Source organism: Zingiber officinale, chromosome 4B (assembly GCF_018446385.1).
Source record: "Zingiber officinale cultivar Zhangliang chromosome 4B, Zo_v1.1, whole genome shotgun sequence".
In the NCBI taxonomy this organism is placed as follows: Eukaryota; Viridiplantae; Streptophyta; class Magnoliopsida; order Zingiberales; family Zingiberaceae; genus Zingiber; species Zingiber officinale.
Genome location: NC_055993.1, coordinates 12973018 through 12993639, shown reverse-complemented (window position 1 = coordinate 12993639; position 20622 = coordinate 12973018). Strand labels below are relative to the sequence as shown.

Sequence of the window (20622 nt, the reverse complement as noted above, 5' to 3'; positions counted from 1 at the left end):
CAATCATCTATGAGGAAATAAATCAGAAAACTATAGTTAACTAATGTGGGAAGGCCATTTTTCTCGGTTTTACCGAGATTCAACCTCTTGCCCATTGTGCATTAGCCAACTCAACCATGTCCCAGGGGTAACATTTAATTTTATTAGTAAAATTTAAAAGAATAATTTCATATATTGCCAATAATAATTTATACAATTGAAAGTAGGGACAAACTATGTCACATATCAATAGCTTTATCTTACGTTAAACTTCACTTCTTTATTAGTAAAATTTAAAAAATAAAAAATATTTATGTTAACTAATTTGGAAACGAGTAATAAATTATTATAATATTATTAATATATATTTTAATTGCTATTTAAAAAAATATCAATCAATTTTAACTTTGAGGAAAAATCTTGACACAATAATAAAATTATTGTATGTAACATAGAGAAATATGTTCGAGTACTAGATATAGTCATTACGTAAAATAGACTCTTTCTTGAAATCTTATATTTGAGGGAGCTTCATAAATCAAATTATTTTTATCAATTTTAACTTTGATAAATTATTAAGAAAATTTATTTAACAAAAAATAGTTAACTAATAAACATCAACGGTGAATTAAAAAATTGAAAGAAAAATAATTTTTTTTTAAAAAAAATATAACTAATGAGTAAAAAATAAATTATTAACCAAATCTAATTTTTCTTTCAATTTAGACCAGTAAAAAGTTAAAAAATTACTAATTAAATTTTAATTAAAAAAATAAAAAAAAAATTATTAAAAATTACAAGAAATAAAAATAGTTAATTTAGACTATTTTTAACTATTTTACTCTTTTCTAAACTTTAATCTATTAAAAATTATAAATTTTAATTATTGATTAAAGTCTAGATCACCTTGCAGTCTAATTTTTAATAATTTTTAATTAATTATTAGTATAATTTTTAATATAATTTTTAATAAAAATAGTTAATTTAATTTTTTTAGTAAAATTAGTAAAAAATTTTAATTTAGACCAGTAAAAAGTTAAAAATTACTAATTAAATTTTAATTAAAAAAATAAAAATAAATTATTAACCAAATCTAATTTTAATGGTAAGAAATTAAAATTATCAATTAAATTTAACAAGAGTAAAAAATTAAAAACCATCTAGACTTTAATCTATTAAAAATTATAAATTAAAAATTATTGATTAAATCTAAAAAATTTTAAATCACTGACTAAATATAATATGACTAGTAAAAAATTAAAATTACTAATGAAAATAAATCTCGACTAAATTTTAGTCGTAATTTTAAAAATTTAATATACAACTTGATATGTATTTTTAAATTTATATATATATATATATATATATATATATATATATATACAATCCTGTTAGCCTGCGGGACTTCAAAAACGCGCCTGTGCGCGACGTGACGATCTGGCGCTGCAGACGTGGAATATCACTTCGCACAAGCCTCCTCGCACAAGACAGAAGGGTCGAAGCTAGGGCAAGTCGCACGACTTTTCTTTTCGTTGGCTTCCTTCCTCCTCGCGCTGCTCACCTCCCCTTGGTCGCAACTCCTCCGAAGCGCCCAGATCGTGCCCCTCACCGCCTCGCGCGATCTCTCTCGGCACGAAGCTTCCAGATCGACTTTTGCTTTTCGTTGGCTTCCTTCCTCGCGCTGCTCACCTCCCCTCGGCCGCAACTCCTCGAAGCGCTCAGATCGTGCCCCTCGCCGCCTCGCGCGATTTCTCTCAGCAACCCTCTGAAGCGAAGCTAGGGCACGAAGCTTCCAGATTGTGCACCTCGCAACCATATAATTCGACCACGAAGCTTCTATCTCCTGCCCCTGTGCGCGACAACCAACCTCTCTCTGTAAGGCTAAATCATCTTGTATTACTCTTTGTGATCTGTAATACTTGAATTTTTCTATCTCTGGTCCTTGTTTCTTCAAAAACAGAGATAATCCTATCCAGCATGTTTGGATAGCAATCACTGACCATGCTGCAGAAAATCCTAAATCTGTTATGATTTTGACCAGAGATAATCCTTTGCCTTTTCATGATTTTCCCTTTTCATGATTTTCATCACTAATCATGCTATCATTCTGTAGCTGAAATAAATGTCTATTCTTCTTACCCTTTGGCTAAAAATCTTACAAAGCTGACTATGATACCCTTCTGTAGCTGAACTAAATGATCTTGTTTTTATGTATTTCATTTGTTATCTTTGTGTTTTTGTTCTGGTTGCATGAATAGCATTGAAGTATCACTCTTACAATGTTTTTTCTGGCTATTTGATAATGATATGCAGAATTTAATTTCATCTGCATCTGAAATTTCATAGCAATGGGTGAAAATCATGTTGAAGATCAGTTATACATTCCTCAAGTTGCAGATGAGCGAAAGCCAAAATATGGAATGAAATTCTCATCAATAGATGATGCATTTTTATTCTATAACCAATATGCACGCGAATCCGGATTTAGTGCAAGGATAAATAGTAGCAAGAAAAATAAGATAACAAATGAGGTTGTGTGGAAAACATTTGTATGCTTTAAAGAAGGGCATACGGATGATCAACGGAATAAACAAGCAAAAGGTGATCAACGGATAAGGGAAAGAACACGTGGTGAAGTTAGAACTGGTTGTAAGTCAAAGATTTCACTTGTCAAGAAACAAACTGGATCTGCATGGGTTGTCACTAATTTCACGGAAGGTCATAATCATCCATTATCAACTCCTTCAAAGGTGCATTTGCTACGCTCACATCGTCATGTTTCAGCAGCAAAAAAAGCATCGACTCAACGGTTTTCAGAGGCCAATGTGTCAACTTGCCAACAAATGCGATTATTGGAGATAGAATATGGAGGGCCCGAGCAAGTAGGTTGTACAGAAAGAGATATTAGAAATTTTGAGAAAGAGCTAAGGGATGAACAAAAGGGTATCGATGTTGAAACACTACTCGAGCTATTTGCATCTGAGAAAGAGAAAAATCCTGATTTTTTCTTTGAATACCAGACTAATTCAGATAACAAATTCAGTAGATGTTTTTGGGCCGATCATGTATCAAGAACGTCATATAGTGTATTCGGTGATGTGGTTGTATTTGATACAACATATAACACCAACAAATATGGGTTGATTTTTGTACCATTTGTAGGAGTGAATCATCATCACCAGACAATTATATTTGGTTGTGGCTTTATAAGTGATGAAAAAACTGAATCTTTTGTATGGCTGCTTAACAAGTTCATAGAAGCCATGCCTAAAGGTGCACCAAATGTGATTATCACTGATCAGGATCCTGCTATGACAAAAGTCATTGCCCAAGTTTTCCCTCAAACAGTGCATAGATATTGTTTGTGGCACATATTGAACAAATTTCCAGAAAAATTGCATCCTTTGACTTTTCGTGACTACTATCAAAGTATAAATAATGTTATTAGAAATTCTACAACACCTGATGAATTTGAGCATTCATGGGAAGAGGTTATCAAATGTGCTAACTTAGAGAAAAATAATTGGTTATCTTTGATGTATGAATTGCGACATAAGTGGGTGCCAGCTTATTTTAGCCATGTATTTTGTGCTGGAATGTCAAGTAGTCAGAGATCTGAAGGCTCCCATGCATTTTTCAAGAGATATGTCTCAAATAAAAATTCATTGATGGACTTTATCACCCGTTTCAATAGGGCACTGAGACACGAGAGACACAATGAGTTAGTTGCAGATCATATTGATATGAATGAGCATCTAGGATTAAGACAAACTGGCCAATGGAAACTCAAATGGTTAAGTTGTATACGAAAAAGAAATGGGTGGAGTTTCAAAGTGAAATGAGTGAGAGTCATGGTTATTATGTTCAACAAGTATCTATGGGAGTTGACTCAGTGGTTTATCATGTGATGAATTTTCAAAGTAGTTCTTCCTCTAAACCAAGGGTACTCATGCATGACAAACAGAGGGATAACATATCCTGTAGCTGTAGGAAATTTGAGTTTGATGGCATTCCATGCAGGCATATGTTAGCTTTTTTTCGTATCAATCAAGTGTTTCATTTGCCTGATAAGTATATACTCAAACGATGGACACGAGATGCAAAGGTTGGAGCAATATATGCTTTGGGGGTGCAAAATTTTATTGATGATCCAGATAGGGTTTTGATGTCAAGGCACTCAAGGTTATCTTATAAAGCTTCAGTATTAATTGATGATGCATCTTTGACTGATGAGGGGACAAACTTCTTGGATGAGCAATTGGATTGTATTTACAATAAGATTAAAGAGATGAACATTGGTAAAACATGTGACAATAGAGGTCAAAGGAAGAAATCTATGGATGAGTCCCCTAATATTATTGATCCTTCTTTAGTAAGAACAAAGGGATGTGGGAAGAGATTGAAATCATCAAAGGAGAAGTCAACCTCAAAGTCCCGGTTATGTCGTGGATGTGGCCATCGAGGTGTGTCACATGACAAGCGCAATTGTCCTATGTTACAACAAGGGTATGTGTCGATTAATTCTCCATTTGTATGATAATATTATTTGCAAATCAATATCTTTTATTAAATGTGTACATTTGACATGGTTTTGATTGTCAGATCAAATTTGGATAATTATCACAACAGTGATGATGACACATATGAAGAAGAATTGACATCTATAGCAGGCAAGTACTATCAAATTTTAATTTAAAGTTAGTGGTTGATTCATTGAGATATTAAAATTAATAATTGTATTTATTATTGTAGGTTCTAACAATATTCGTTAGCAAATAATTTGATGGGGTAATATTATGTTGGTGATGCAGAAACAACCTTGTGTTGGTGATGCAGAAACAGAAACTTTGAGCTGGCTGTTTTGAACTCTTTAATCATTTTTATACCTATTGTGAACTATTGTCATGTTTTTCACATTTGAGTAGGCTATTGTGAACTCTTTACAAATTGGGTGTTGATTGTATGAAATTTGGGTGTTGCTATTTTAATTTTTCGCTGGGTCTGTGTTTGTGAAGTTAGGGAAGACAAAACTTATTAGCAAGCTGACAAAGGTAAGTTTGATAAAAACAAAAACAAGAAAATTTACTTCTTGTTGAGGTATTGCTTTTGACTGTTAATGTGATTCAATTCCCTATTTTAGTTACATGTATATAGTTGTGGTCTTGTGTTTTAATTGTTTTATAGACAAAGGGAGTGAATTATCTTCATCGCTGCAACCCTTCGATCGTTCATCGTGATTTGAAGTCATCAAATTTGTTGGTGGACAAGAATTGGACTGTCAAGGTAATATCAGTATTCCTTAGAAGTATTTGGTCTTTAAATTTCTCTCGCCTTAAGATAGAATGCTTTAACATGTCTTATATATTTCATTAAATTAGGATTCCTTTTTCCCCTTTTGAAATATAACAACGAAGGGGCACATTCTGATAAAGTCATGAAACTCAAAAGAGTGTTTTTAAGTTGGCATGCTCCTGCTAGATAAAATTGGTTTCTGGTCACTTGATTTCCTTTCATGATGCATAATTAATGAAAAATTGTGATTATTATTATTATTAGCATTCTTTTTTTTTTCTCTAAGACATGTTCACTAAAGTCTGAACCTTTGAGTGCTGTAATGTAGTTGTCATTGACAAGTTGATAAACACCATCAAGGAGATTGAAGCTATTTATTTTGTTCATTATTCTGGTTTAAGCAATCGTTTCCCCCCTGAATCCCTTCTGAAAGAGTACCACCAAGCCTCTAGGAGAAAAGCCAGTTCCATATCAGTGGATGGAAACAACTCACCTGCTGCTTTGGTATGCTACCCAAATTCCTTATTGAGACTATTGATTTATTGGTATTAGAAAGGTTGAATCTTGTGTCTATTGAGCCATCTTTATTAAGAATTTAATGGTATCATGTTTTAACGAAAGTGATTTTATATTCTTCTAGCGAGAATCAAACAATCTCGAGATGACTGCCCACAGATCAATAATCAAGTGTGTGGAGAGTTGCAACCTTGAGTCGATGCTCAGCACCAGTGAGCTGAAAAGGAGGCTTGCAAAATTGGAGAAAGCCAAGGTAGATAGGAAGAAGCCTGCAGTTTCAAAGAAATTTCGGAGCAAGAGATCTGTGCCAAGAGATCTGTCTCAACCAGATTCCACCTACTACGGCTCAATGGTATTATATGGATGATGACATTGTTAGACGAGTCTGTTTACTTCACCTACTTCAGTGACTGAGTCTGTTTACTTACAGTAGTTGTCATACATGTTACATGGTTGCAGTATTTCTGATGTACGAGGTCTTGCTGAAGTGAATGATTTATAATGGCAGGGAAACAAATGTTCATAAATAGCTTAGTGGTATTGCAGTACTAGACTTTATAAAATTATTTTTTAATTGTATAATTAGTTTGAAATTGATTTTTTTGTTGAATTATGCTCACTTCAGTGACAAATATGATATGAATGGGTACCAGATATGACAGCATTTTAAGTCAGTACTGTTAGGATCTTCAGATGGCTAGAGAAACAGCAGAAACTTCAGACAGTTTTGTGGATCGATCAACAGATCGATCCATAGCTTGTTGGACCGATCAGGCTATGGCCTGATCGGTCCAGGAGAGTTCTGATCGGTCTGTGGACCGATCAGGCTATAGGTGGATCGGTCCACAGACCGATCCCCTATACTCTCTCCCGAACTTCATTGCCTCCAGATCGATCTCCAGACCGATCAGTAAATCTCACAGAATGTTACTGATTGGTTACTGATCGGTCTACAGACCGATCAGTAATTCTCACAGTGAGTTACTGATTGGTTACTGATCGGTCTGGTGACCGATCAGATAACCATAGTATCACTGGATCGGTCAACAGACCGATCAGATATCCATAGTATCACTGGATCGGTCAACAGACCGATCCAATGCCTATGTAGGTAGGTTTAGAACTTCCCAGCCCTAAATCCTAAAGCCTTCCTGGTTTAGAGAACGAGCTACCGAGCCCTCTCCGACTTCGTTCGGTCCAAAGAACGAGCTACCGAGCCCTCTCTGACCTCGTCCGGTCCAGAGAACGAGCTACCGAGCCCTCTCTGACTTCGCGTGCCAAGTTTCCATACTTGGACTTTTCCGTTCCACCTGATCAACATTGATCAGTAATCAATCTGAGTTTAATTAATATCTGATACTAACTTAAATAAGTGTCAACATCAAAACAACAGCTAGGTCAGACCGTATCAACAAGTACGGTTGACTTATCACTTCTAACAACAAACAAATCTTCAATCATTCCTGTACAAAGCCACTAATTGTAGTCTTCAATTATAAACAATTGCAAGATCAGTTCCAGATAATACAATTTCTTATACAGTATACATCTTAAAGATCAGTTCCAGATAATATTTCCAATTGCAAGAGACGATTATAAAGACGATTATAAACAATTGCAAGACCATTTCTAGATAATACAATTTTCCAATTGCAAGAGACGATTATAGCCATCAAGCAGGCATACAGGCAGTACGCTAAAACTATTAGCATTAACAATATTTTGATGCAAATCATTAATACAATAGCAACTCTACCATAACAACAAACCACATCATGAATACAATTTTTCTTAAAGTATCATTTTAATTTCGATACAACACTTGCAACCACACAAAATAAAATGAGTGTTTAAAATTCAACTCATATAACTACTTGAAACATCATGCCTAATCATCATCATTATCATCACTGATCATAAGAGAATCCAACTGATGTTCTAGCTTTTTCAATGCATCTTTCAACAAAATTATTTTTTCAGTTTTTGAAAGCTTTCTCTCTAAATTTGAACTTGACCTTGAACTTGAAGTTGTACATGATATTTCATTTCGACTTGGTGCAAAGGAAGTTGGTGCAGATTTTTTATCTAAGTATGCCTCAAAAGCTTTTTCTGCCTCCTCTCTACTTTTGAAAGATTTGTGTATAACCCCCTTAAAGCGAATAACATGATCAGAAGCTTCTGCCCACGTTTCATAAATTCCCAGTTCACGTCCAACAAATACAACATATGTTTTTCCCTATATTTAAAACAACATTTAGAATCTTATAAAGACAATATATTAGAACTTAAATGAAATGATTACCATTGATTGGATATAAAGAGTCGAAGTTTTGCAAGTTTCCTGTAAAATGTAGAACCAAAATAATATAAGTTATCAAAGAAAAAATGTTGAAATCCAAATGAGACATGTCAACTTTAGAGCTATATCCAAATGTTGCATGGTATCAGTTTCAATTTAACATTTCTCTATTATTAACACAAATTAAATTAATGCAGTATATTGTGACCAACTTATTAATGGTTAAATTATAAACAAGACTAGTGCCATTAGAAATCGAAGACAGGATCTGGATCCTACTCTTATAAGGTGCAAGGATTTGCAATCTGGCCATCACTCATATACTTTTATAATTCTCTAAACATGCTATTCAGATAGTTATAAACTGCATGCTGGGTCTCTAAACACAAAGATAACAAATGAAATACATAAAAACAAGATCATTTAGTTCAGCTACAGAAAGGTATTGTAGTCAGCTTTGTAAGATTTTTAGCTAAAGGGTAAGAAGAATGGACATTTATTTCAGCTACAGAATGGTAACATGATCAGTGATTGCTATCCAAACATGCTGGATAGGATTATCTCTGTTTTTGAAGAAACAAGGACCAAAGATAGAAAAATTCAAGTATTACAGATCACAGAGAGTAATACAAGATGGTTTAGCCTTACAGAGAGGGGTTGGTTGTCGCGCACAGGGGCAGGAGATAGAAGCTTCGTGGTCGAATTATATGGTTGCGAGGTGCACGATATGGAAGCTTCGTGCCCTAGCTTCGCTTCAGAGGGTTGCTGAGAGAGATCGCGCGAGGCGGCGAGGGGCACGATCTGAGCGCTTCGAGGAGTTGCGGCCAAGGGGAGGTGAGCAGCGCGAGGAAGGAAGCCAACGAAAAGAAAAATCGATCTGGAAGCTTCGTGCCGAGAGAGATCACGCGAGGCGATGAGGGGCACGATCTGGGCGCTTCGGAGGAGTTGCGACCAAGGGGAGGTGAGCAGCGTGAGGAGGAAGGAAGCCAACGAAAAGAAAAGTCGTGCGGCTTGCCCTAGCTTCGACCCTTCTGTCTTGTGCGAGGAGGCTTGTGCGAAGTGATTTTCCACGTCTGCAGCGCCAGATCGTCGCGTCGCGCACAGGCGCATTTTTGAAGTCCCGCAGGCTAATAGGATTGTATATATATATATATATATATATATATATATATATATCTGATGGGCCCCAATATAATAGGGGCCCTAGGCATAGGTCTTAATGGCCTATGCCTTAAGCCGACCCTGATGCCATGGAGAGTTTGGTCACGCTAAAGCATTAGCTGACCTAGAGGAGAAGAGAATGATCTTTCTTTTTTTTTATAACTCAAGTATTCATATCCAATTAATTATGAAGATGAATAATCTTTTTTTCTCAATTGTTCATCAGGTAAATTTGAAAGTGGGAGTGACTCATTGTCCAGTAACCAATGTCCTAAAATTAATTTCATCCCATTAGGAAAAAAATATTAATATAATTAGAATTAAAATCATGGATGACAACAACCTTCGTGGATTTTGGATCGAGTAGAGGAACTACTTGATAGAAGTTGTAAAACCTTAAGCTGCAAGGATTCTAGAAATCGAATAAAAATTTAAAGAGGAAATATAAGAACAAGAGCATGGATCTTATTTCAATGAAAGCATGACATAACAACATGAAGTATAAACAAATAGCATAAGGAACCTGATTGAAGAATCATCCTTATTTTTAGCATCGTCCAAGCAATCAAGAAATCCCTAAGAAAGAAGAAGTAGCGGAAGCAAAATGGTGGGGATTAGGATTGACAATGTCAAATTCTCTTCGTCAATGGGGAACAAAGAGATGTCTCTAAGATACCTGAAATCCTTGGGGACCAATACCTTATATAAGCAATCTGATCTGTTATCAGCTCATAGATGATAACGAATCAGGCTAAGGAGTTCTATCAGCCTATAGATGATAACAAATCGAGCTAAAGAGTTCTACACATTAAATTCATATTTAATAACCCGAAACTCAATAATCTTAAATTAAATCACTTAAACGAGTTTGGTTCCTATTCATATGCAAACTTACAAATAAGTCCACCTAACAGAGATTATATCCAATAATTTTCCACTTGGATTACTTGTGAGTTGTATATGAAATATATGTAAAATTTTAGTTGATATCAAATATTATGAAAACAAAATACCCCTTTAAATAATCTGGTTCATTCCAAAAGAGAGAGATGAATCTTGTGGGGTCGAGTTGTTCACCTCCAAGACTAATTGGGCCGAAAACTTAGCATCTAGATTATCAAAAAGAGAGAGAGATGGATCTTGCCCTCGAGGTTATGATGCGATGGCAAGAAGTGAGACAAACTCTCTAGACAACGAGAGTTTAAATATCACCCATAACACATTATACCTAAGGAATCTGAGTCATCTACTAGGACCCATCTATACTTTCTGATTTATCTTGATGGTATCCGAATCCACAAATTGTCAAACAACAATTAGATAATAAAAGGCCATGGAGGGTTTGGTCACACTAAAGCCTTAGTCGACCTATGGGAGAAGAGAATAACTATTTTTTAAAAAATAATTTAAGTATTCACATTAAACTAATGGAGTGGATAATTATCAACTCCGTTGATTCATATACGAATATTGAAAGTGACTATCAAATCCATTTATTCATGTACGAATACCTAAAGTGATCTTCTAATTCTTGTTGATTCACACAAGAATATCAGGAAAAAGGAAAACTTATTATTCCAAGGAGGAGATAGCGGTTAAAAATAGCATTAATCAAAAAAAATTTTACAACTAAACAGGACACTTATATAAACTTTAACTCTAAATATACAAAGAGGAGGGATCTCCTGACCCCTTGTCCCGGTCCACTCTGCAACTGGCACATTGGATTGCAGTTGAAATCCGACTGCAATTGGCTGCGATCTTTCCTGGATTCACATTCCCACCCAAGTTGTAGTTTGGGTCGAGGGCGGCGGTCGAAGGCCACCGGTGGTGGGTGGGCTACCTGGCGCCAAGCAGAGGAGGCGACCGCCAGCAACCTCCGGCCGCTTGCCCCAATCCAAACTACAACCTAAGTAGGAATGTGAACATAGGAGAGATCACAGCCAATTGCGATCGGATTTCGACCACGATCCGATGTGCCAATTGTGGAGTGGACCAGGAGGGGACCAGGATAAGGGGTACAAGAGATCCTTCTCATATACAAAAGAAAGAAATACTGATAGAAAGAAAAAATTCTAAATATACTAAAAATATAAAATATCCTAAACAACTCAAAATTTAAAAAAAAATATAAAATATAAAAATTAATAAAAAAATACTCTAAATACTAAACTAGATCAAAATATTAAAATTACATTCTACAAATCAAATTCAAATCGAAAAACTTAATTTAAAACAAATAACTATAAATTCAATTGAAACACAAGTTACAATCAAGTTCATTACAACTATAAAATCAATTAACATAAATCTAAAACTTAAAACCAAGTTCAATAATTTAGAGGGAAGACACAAAATTAGTTGACACCTTCAAAATAATAGTTTACCCAGCTGGGTAATTAGTACTAGCTTAATTAAGAACAAAAGGTTAACTTGACAAACATCACTAGAAAAGTTTTGGATGATAGTAGGTTAGGAAAACTCTGTCTATACATGTCTAGGAAGATATGACTTCAACCTGGTGCATTTGACTTAGTGAAACTAATTGAAGCTACCTCTTACTAATCCTACCTAGTTAGTCTAAAGTTTTATATTAAGTTCAATGAACAGGACTATTTGAAAATTTTTGAAGACGTGGTTATTCTAATAATGTCCAGGTAACTCACGACAGTTTAGACATTTATCCAAAAAATGTCTGCTTGTTGAACCCAAAGTTAAAATTGAATCTAACATAAGTTAAATCAAATCATAAAATTCAACTTAACTCAACTCATAAAATTATAGGATTTTCTTGATTGAAAATATAGATCGGGTAAGATGAATAAGGATTAAATTTAAAATTTAAAATTTAAAAAATAAATTTAATTTAATTTAAATTTAAATTAAATTAAATTAAAATTAAACTTAAACTTAAACTTAAGTTAAAATTAAAATCAAAATTAAAAAAACTTAAACAAAGTTAAGTTAACACTTAAGCTAAATTTTTTACTTCTACTCTTTGTAGGAATCTAAATGGATATTAGACAGTGGTTGTTCCCGACACATGACCGGGGATCAAACAATGTTCACAAAATTGACATTCAAAATACTAAGAACAGTTGCTTTTGGAAACAACGACAAACTTAAGGCAATTGGAATAAGTAACATTGAACTAGAATTTAATTTTATTATTAATAAAGTACTGCTTATTAAAAATTTTAAATTTAACTTATTCAGTGTTAGTCAATTGTGTAATTTAGAGTATAAGGTTAGGTTTACATCCATTGAATATTTAATTAAACATATGAAAGACCCCACAATTAAATTAAAAGGATTTAGGAGTAATAATATTTACACAATTAACCTAGCCAACTCCTCAGTTAGTGTCACTTGACACAAAAGAAGGAAACTTGGCTATGACATAGAAGACTGTCTCACACTCATTTTAGAAACCTCACCAAATTAAATGGTTTAGTTAGAGAACTACCCAACTTAGACTCAATAATTTGTAATGCTAGTCAACAAGAAAAACATATCAAATCAACCCAAAAACCAACTAATCAAACTCAAACCAATTCAACACTTGAATTATTACACTTAGATTTATTTGACTCACATGGAATTAAATCTATTAATAAAAATTTATACTCTCTAGTAATAATTGATTATTACTGAAAATTTACTTGGGTAAAATTTTTAAAAATAAATGATGAAATATTTAGTAATTTTTGTAAATAAACTGAAAATGAAAAAGATTCAAAAATCAAAAGAATTAGGAGTGATAATGGAGGGGAATTTAAAAATCATAGGTTTATTAAATTTTACTTAGAAAATGGATACCATCAAGAATTCTCATATCCTAATACACCTCAACAAAATGGAATAGTTGAAAGAAAAAAAATAGAACTATCCAAGAAGCCACTAGGATAATGCTTCATGAATACCAACTACCAAAATATTTCTAGGCAAAAGCTGGTATTTCAGGATCCATATAAAGAAAAATTAAACTAGTTTCGCTGCGGAATAAATTAACTAGTTATACATTTCTTTGTATCTTAAAGACTTCTTGATCTTCTGCTGTATTCCTCTCCTCTTCTTGGACGTCGTGTGGGCGACGATCTACCAAGAGGAAAGCACCCGACCTTCTCCTTCCTTTGCCACCAAAGAATGCAAAGTGAAGAGGCCTCCTTCTTCTTCTTCGTCTCCGCCAAGCAACCGGCCACCAAGTGGTTCTTCTCTTCTTCTTCTTCTCCTTCAAGCCGTGACCACCAAGGTGAGATGGGCACCGGCCCTAGAAGGAAGAAAGGGAGGAAGTGGGGCGCCGACCTAAAGAGAGAAAGAGAGAAGAAGAGGGCTGACCACCAAGAGAATAAAAGAGAGAGGGCTTAGGTTGTGTTTAGAGAGCATCCTCTCCTCCTCTTTTATAATCTTTGCTAGCGGCTAATAAGGAAAGTTTTTAATAAAATTTCCTTTTATTTGATATTGTAGATGGTTACAAAAAAAGGAAAGATTTTAACAAAATTAAAATATCTCTTTTAGACCATTGTAAATAGCTATAAAAGGAAAGATTATAACAAAATTTTGTTTTAAACAAAATTTTTCTTTTATTCCTATAATGGTTGGTTACAAAAAAAAGGAAAGATTTTAACAAAATTAAAATATCTCTTTTAACGATAACTACAAAAAAGGAAAGATTTTAATAAAATTAAAATATCTCTTTTAATCATTGTAGATAACTACAAAAAAGGAAAGATTTTAACAAAATTAAAATCTCTCTTTTAATCCATTGTAGAAAGCTATAAAAAGGAAAGATTTTAACAAAATTTTATTTTCAACAAAACTTCCTTTTCTCTTCTTGTATGGCCAGCCCCATGCTCGGGCACCAAGCATGGCTTGGTCGACCCACATCTTGGGCACCAAGAGAGCTTGGCCAGCCCCTTGCTTGGGCACCAAGCAAGGATGTGGCCGACCCCTCATTTGGGTAAGAAGGAAAATTAAAATGGGTGAATGTGAGGCTTTATAGAGGTTGCAGCAGGGACCAAGAGGAGGAATTGGTTTTAGCCTCCTGATGAGCTTGAGCTTCCTGTGTTCGACCCGAACATCCAACTCAAGTTCATCAATAATAACTCATACCACTAAATAGTTATTATTGAACTACTACACCAATCTCATATTACATTATGGGCTCCTTCTTATCATAAGTGCATTAATCTTCCTGTGTTTAAGATATCGAATGTTTATTAATTAAATGAATTACTGACAACTCACTTAATTAATATCTAGCTCCAAGAGTAGTACAACTCAACTTCATTGTCATGTCGGACTAAGTTCACCTGCAGAGTTTACATGACAATCCTTATGAGCTCCTCAAGGGGGCATCATCAACCTAGATAATTAGGACACAGTTTCCTTTTATAATCAATAACACACCATATAAATAATACTATTTCCCAACTTATCGAGCCTATTGATTTAACGAATAAATCTCACTCATTAATAAATTAAAGAAATAAATACTAAGCATATGTGCTTGTTATTATATCGGGATTAAGAGTATGCACATCCATAATAACAGAGGTTATGTTCTTTTATGCAGTCAGTATAAAAAGAACAACCTCAAATAGTCCTGCTCAATACACACATAGTGTACTAGTGTGATTTTATAGTCAAGATAAACTAATACCAAATTACACTACAACCATTCCAATGGTTTGTCCCAATTCATCTTGGTTGTGAGATACTATTTATAATTTATAAGGAACTAATAACATGATCTTCTATGTGACACCACACATCATGTTATGTACAATATAAATTAAATGGACAACTGCATTTACTAAATGCAAACATTTGACCAATGTGATTCTCATTTCAAAATAAATATTCATACAAAAGCTAGGCTTTTAGTATACATCCTAACAAAAACTACTTTAAAAATCGAGGAAACAACCAATATAAAATTTGACGAAATTACTAACACTAAAGAATCTAACTAAACTCAATCTCAATACCAACATTGAAAAGTTTTGAAATGTTTTATCAAATTCTTGTAAAGTTTATCTTTGCAAAATATTTTATTTTTAAAAATTTTAATTTTCAGACATTGGAAAACCATTTGATTTTTTTTTGAAAATTCCTTTCAAAATTTCCTTAATTATTTTAAAAATTTCTTTGAAAGTTTTTTGCAAAGTCTTTATGTAAAATGTTTTAAAAACTATTGTATAAATTATTTTAACAACCTTGATTTAAAAGGCATTTTTGAAAAATGTTGTTTTCGTAATACTTTGCAAAATTTAGCTTTATAAAATTTAATTTTTTTAAATTTTAAAAATCTTTTATAAATTTTGAAAAGCTCCTTTAAATTATTTAAAAATTTTCATTTACTCCTCCCTACAATAAATCTAAGTTTTTCTAAATAAAAATCTTTACCTTTGTAAACTTTATTTACTTGAAAATATTACTTACAAATTTCAAAAGATATTATTTTCTATTTGCAATGGTTGTTTTAAAAAAAACTTGTTTTCAAAATTTAAGAACTTGAAATCACTATTTCGAAATTTGTTTGAAAAACTAAGTTTGTGAAATCTGTTTATTTTGCTAAAACTTTATTTAAGTTGTTCAAAAACTAGCTTTAGTTTGGTAAATAAACCAACTCCTTGATTGAATTGATGTTATTTCTGCTTAATGTGTTGCATTAATTTTTGATATATGTCAAAGAGGGAGGATAGTGGGTTAGGTTAGAAAAATCAACTCACTTTACTCAATTTGCATTACATGTTTAATGCTTATTTAATTGTATTTTTTTCTAATTTTAACTCAAGTTGTCATTACATCAAAAGAGAAGAGATTGTTGGTGCAGGTTGCACTGATAATCATGTTTTGATGTATGTCAAGTAGGTTAAAATTAAATGTATTTTTATCTAATTTTTTACCAAGTGTGTAGGACTTGATGGGTTTAGAGGATTGAAACACTAGGCTAAAGTCCAGCTAGATTGATAGCTAACATGAAGTCTAGATTGGTTAAGATCTGGTAGAAGAAAGTTCAGATTGGTTGAGATCTGGCAAAAGGAAGTCTAGTTAGATTGGCAATTGGCTGAAGTCCAGATTAGTTGAAATCTGGTAGGAAGTGGTCAAGGGACCTGATATCAAAGAAGTCTGCAATTGGTAAGTGGAGGTAAGCAACTGGAAGAGCAGAACCGGCCCTGATGCGGTCAATGTGGGGCTGACGCACAGGGCCCCATTTCTTAGAGGGCCTAATTATTTTTATATATTTTAGGACCTACTTATAAATTATAAATTACTATGGGCTTTTTTGTAAAAGTGCCAAAAAAATAACGATACTTCTTCCTCCATCTTCGCTAACTAAACCTAAAGGTGCCGCCTTTTTCTACTTTTGTTGTTCGCCGAACTTCGAAGGCTCAACAGAGACGTGGTCAATAATTAAATCAGGTCAGCACTCAGCACATGATATTTTTCTACTTTTGCTTTAATTTTGCTGTTTGCCTTTTTCTAATTTCTGCTTCTGTAGTTTTGCTGTTCGCCGAAGTCCGAACTTCGAAGGCTCAAGGTCAACAATTAAATCAGGTCAGCTCATGCATTAATATTTTTCTGCTTTTGCTTTTGGCCTTTTTCTAATTTCGACACATACTAATATTACCTGCTAAATAAAGTTAATTATTTACATATTCGTCATTCGATTGTAGTATGACATGCAATTAGCATTCATAATCATGCAAATATTTGATTTTCTTTTGTTACAGCAGTACATCACACTTATAAAGTTATAAGTTAAAGTTATGCAATTCCTTTCTTCTTATTGATGATGCAGTATTGCAGTTTTACAATTTTTTTAGAGACATCTTTTGTTAGGCTAAACTTTAAGAATTTTCACAAGATAATCAAGGTAAATTTTTTGATTTTCAATTCTTCCAATTTCCCCTCTATTTGGACTATTGTATCTTCATATGAATCATATTTTTTCTTCTCATATGTTTTAATTAGCAATTAGCATGTTGTTTTCTTCTATGTCCATGATAAATGTTAATATGTTATCTACAAAGTTACTTCTCATATGTTGATTTTTTTTTTTTTGTAGAAAATTAGAATGTCTGATACTAGGAAGTATCTATCAGGACATGATAAGCGGAAAAAAAGAAAAAGAGTTGAAGAATTTATTGAGTCTCAAAGAGGGGCAATTGACAGATTTATTGTTAAAGAATCGAAAAATTCATCACTTGAAGATTTGGTTAATGAAGAAAAACAAGAAAACAATGATAATGAATTACATGAAGGCTTAGCCATTGAAAATGATATAGAGGGAGATGTGAATGAGATTGAAGACAATGAAAGTGGTGATGACTTAGACTTTAAAAATAATTATTCTGAAAGTGATAATGATGTTATTAATGAAGTGAATGAAGAACCAAGTTCATCAATTCCACTTGACATTTTTGATCCTAAAAATTGGGAGAATTTAGATCCCAAGTGGAAGGATCAATTAGTGGAAAAGGGCCCTATAAGAGATGTATTAACAGGGAAAGGTCCCAAAGATAAATCAAATAGACGATTCTCTTCAGATTTCTATACTCGGATTTTGCCAAATGGTCAAAAGCACCATAGAGATTGGTTGGTCTACTCGCAAGCACTTGATAAAGCATTTTGTTTTTGTTGCAAGTTGTTCAAAAGGGGGCCTCAACCAAGTCAACTAGCAAATGAGGGATACTGTGATTGGGGGCATCTTAGTAGCAGACTTAAAGAACATGAGACAAGTATTGAGCATATCAATTATTATGTTAGTTGGTCTGAGTTGCGTATCAGGTTAATGAAGGGTACAACAATTGATCATGCTATTCAAGATCAAATTAAGAAGGCAAAAGAGCATTGGAGGAAGGTATTACATCGATTAATTTCACTTGTGAAATTTTTGGCTAAACAAAATATAGCATTTCGTGGTAGTAATGAGAAACTTTATGATGATAACAATGAAAATTTTATGGCTGCTGTTGAGATGATTGCTGAGTGGGACTCAGTGATGAGGGAACATATTGAAAGAAATACACATCATCATTATCTTAGCCACAAAATTCAAAATGAATTGATATGCTTGTTAGCTTCTCAAATAAAGAGTTCTATTCTTGTAATCATTAAAAAAGCTAAGTTCTTTTCTGTAATACTTGATTGCACTCCTGATGTTAGTAACCAAGAGCAAATGACTTTAGTTATAAGATGTGTTGATGTTTCTACAAGCCCAATGAAAGTAGAAGAATACTTTTTGGGATTTTTAAAAGTAGATGATACAACAGGACAGGGCTTGTTTGAAGAACTGCAAAATGTGTTGAAGAGTTTTGATCTTGATATTGATAATGTGAGAGGACAGGGATATGATAATGGGGCAAATATGAAAGGGAGGCACCAAGGCGTACAAAAAAAATTATTGGATATAAATCCCAGAGCATTGTATACTCCATGTGGTTGTCATTGTTTGAATTTAACGCTTTGTGATATTGCAAATTCCTGTGGAAAAGCGAAAGACTTTTTTGGAGTAGTACAACGGATTTATATAATATTTTCTCATTCTACAAAGAGATGGAAGATTTTGATAGATCATGTAACGATAAAAGGTTTAACTCTCAAGCCATTGTCAATCACTCGATGGGAAAGTTGTACTGAAAGTGTAAAAGTAGTGGTACTTCAAGCTCAACAAATCAGAGAAGCTTTACTTCAAGTTGCAGAAGAAAAAGACACTGACTCTAAAATAAGAAGTGAAGCTAAGTCTTTAGCAACATTTGAACTTGGAAATTTTGAGTTTTTAGTGGGTATGATTATTTGGTATGAGATATTGAGTAAGGTTAATATTGTTAGCAAAAGCTTACAATCTGAAAACATGCTTATTGACGTTGCTATGACCAAGATTAAGGGGTTAATTACTTCTTTTGAAGAGTATAGAGAATCTGGATTTGGACAAGCTATCAATACAGCAAAAGAACTTGCTTCAACAATGGAGATTAATCCCGTTTTTCCTGAAAAAAGACAAATATATAGAAAAAGGCATTTTGATGAGGTTACATATGAGTCTTCGAAACTACCTCTACCTCAAGAATCTGCTGAGGAAGCTTTTAGAGTTCATTATTTCTTGTTCATAGTAGATCAAACAATTGGGTCATTGAAGAAAAGGTTTGAGCAATATGAGGAATATGAAGATCTTTTTGGATTTCTTTTCATAGCTGAAAAGTTGAGTTCATTGATGGATGAGGACTTGAAAGCTCGTTGTAAGAATCTTGAAAGGAAACTACAAAGAAAAAATGGTACAAGACAAGATGTTTCAGATTTGGATGGAGATGACTTATATCAAGAACTGAAAATCATACAACATATTCTACCAAAGGAAACAAAAACAGCAAGTGAAATACTAATTTTTTTGCAAAGAATGAATTGTTTCCCGAATTCATTCATTGCATACAGGATATTATTAACTATTCCGGTGACTGTCGCATCTGCAGAAAGAAGCTTTTCTAAATTGAAGTTGTTGAAATCTTGTTTGAGATCAACCATGACCCAAACAAGATTGAATGCATTAGCTATGATTTCGATTGAGAGTGAGTTTTTAGAAAAACTCAATTATGAAAAATTGATCGATGACTTTGCAAATAAAATTGCAATAAGATCAGTTTTTCATAGTTAATTGTAATAATTCTTTTTCATTTTCTAATACTGAGTATTAGCAACATTGAATATAATGTTTTCATTATTATGAATTTTAGTTAATGTGTTCTGTTGATGAATTATTATATAGTATTGATTTTATTATTTTTATCTGAATTTAAAGGGCCCATTTTTTTTTTTGCACCGGACCCTTCAGAGTTTAGGACCAGCCCTGTGGAAGAGAGATCCAGTGAGGACCCGTTCCTGGTTGAGGGAATAATAGGCATCAGTCTGACCAAGAGTTTCAACGAAACTCAAAGTCATGATTGGACAGTCTGAAGGCTGTCAAAACTCTTATATTTACTTGGACTAACTCTTTTTTGCAGGGAAGACAAAAGTGAAAAAGAGTGGTCTGAGCGCCTAGAAGGGATCTAGGCGCTCGAAGTTGATCCGGACGCTCGGACTCTAGGCGCTCGGAGTTGATCTGGGCGCTCGGGCTAGCCTCGATGAGGTCGGGAGGGTGCTTGGCCAGGCACCCAGGCAGTATGGGTGCCTGGGGATGGTCCAGGCACCCGGACCAGTAAAATTCATCTTCACGCTTAGCTAGAGCGCAGCGATTGACTGGCCCACGTCAGAGGTCCAAGCGCCCAGAGGGGGTCCAGGCGCTCGGAGGTGGATTAACTTCGAGAATGAAGTTTCGACGAGAGCTCACCACATCAACACAGTCTAGGCACTCGGGAGGGGATCCAAGCGCC

The 20622-nt window shown here is 33.8% G+C and overlaps 1 protein-coding gene across 1 annotated transcript; it reads left to right on the top strand.

The window, feature by feature from the left end:
* Positions 1 to 17330: 17330 nt before the first annotated feature.
* On the top strand, positions 17331 to 19907 carry LOC121978118 (zinc finger MYM-type protein 1-like). Its single transcript, XM_042530496.1, has one exon. It carries the CDS (start codon positions 17331 to 17333, stop codon positions 19905 to 19907), a length of 2577 nt encoding a protein of 858 aa, XP_042386430.1.
* Positions 19908 to 20622: the final 715 nt, after the last annotated feature.

What these genes read in the sequence shown, in the direction of transcription:
- LOC121978118 (XM_042530496.1), top strand. Translation starts at nt 17,331, where the DNA reads ATGTCTGATACTAGGAAGTATCTATCAGGACATGATAAGCGGAAAAAA.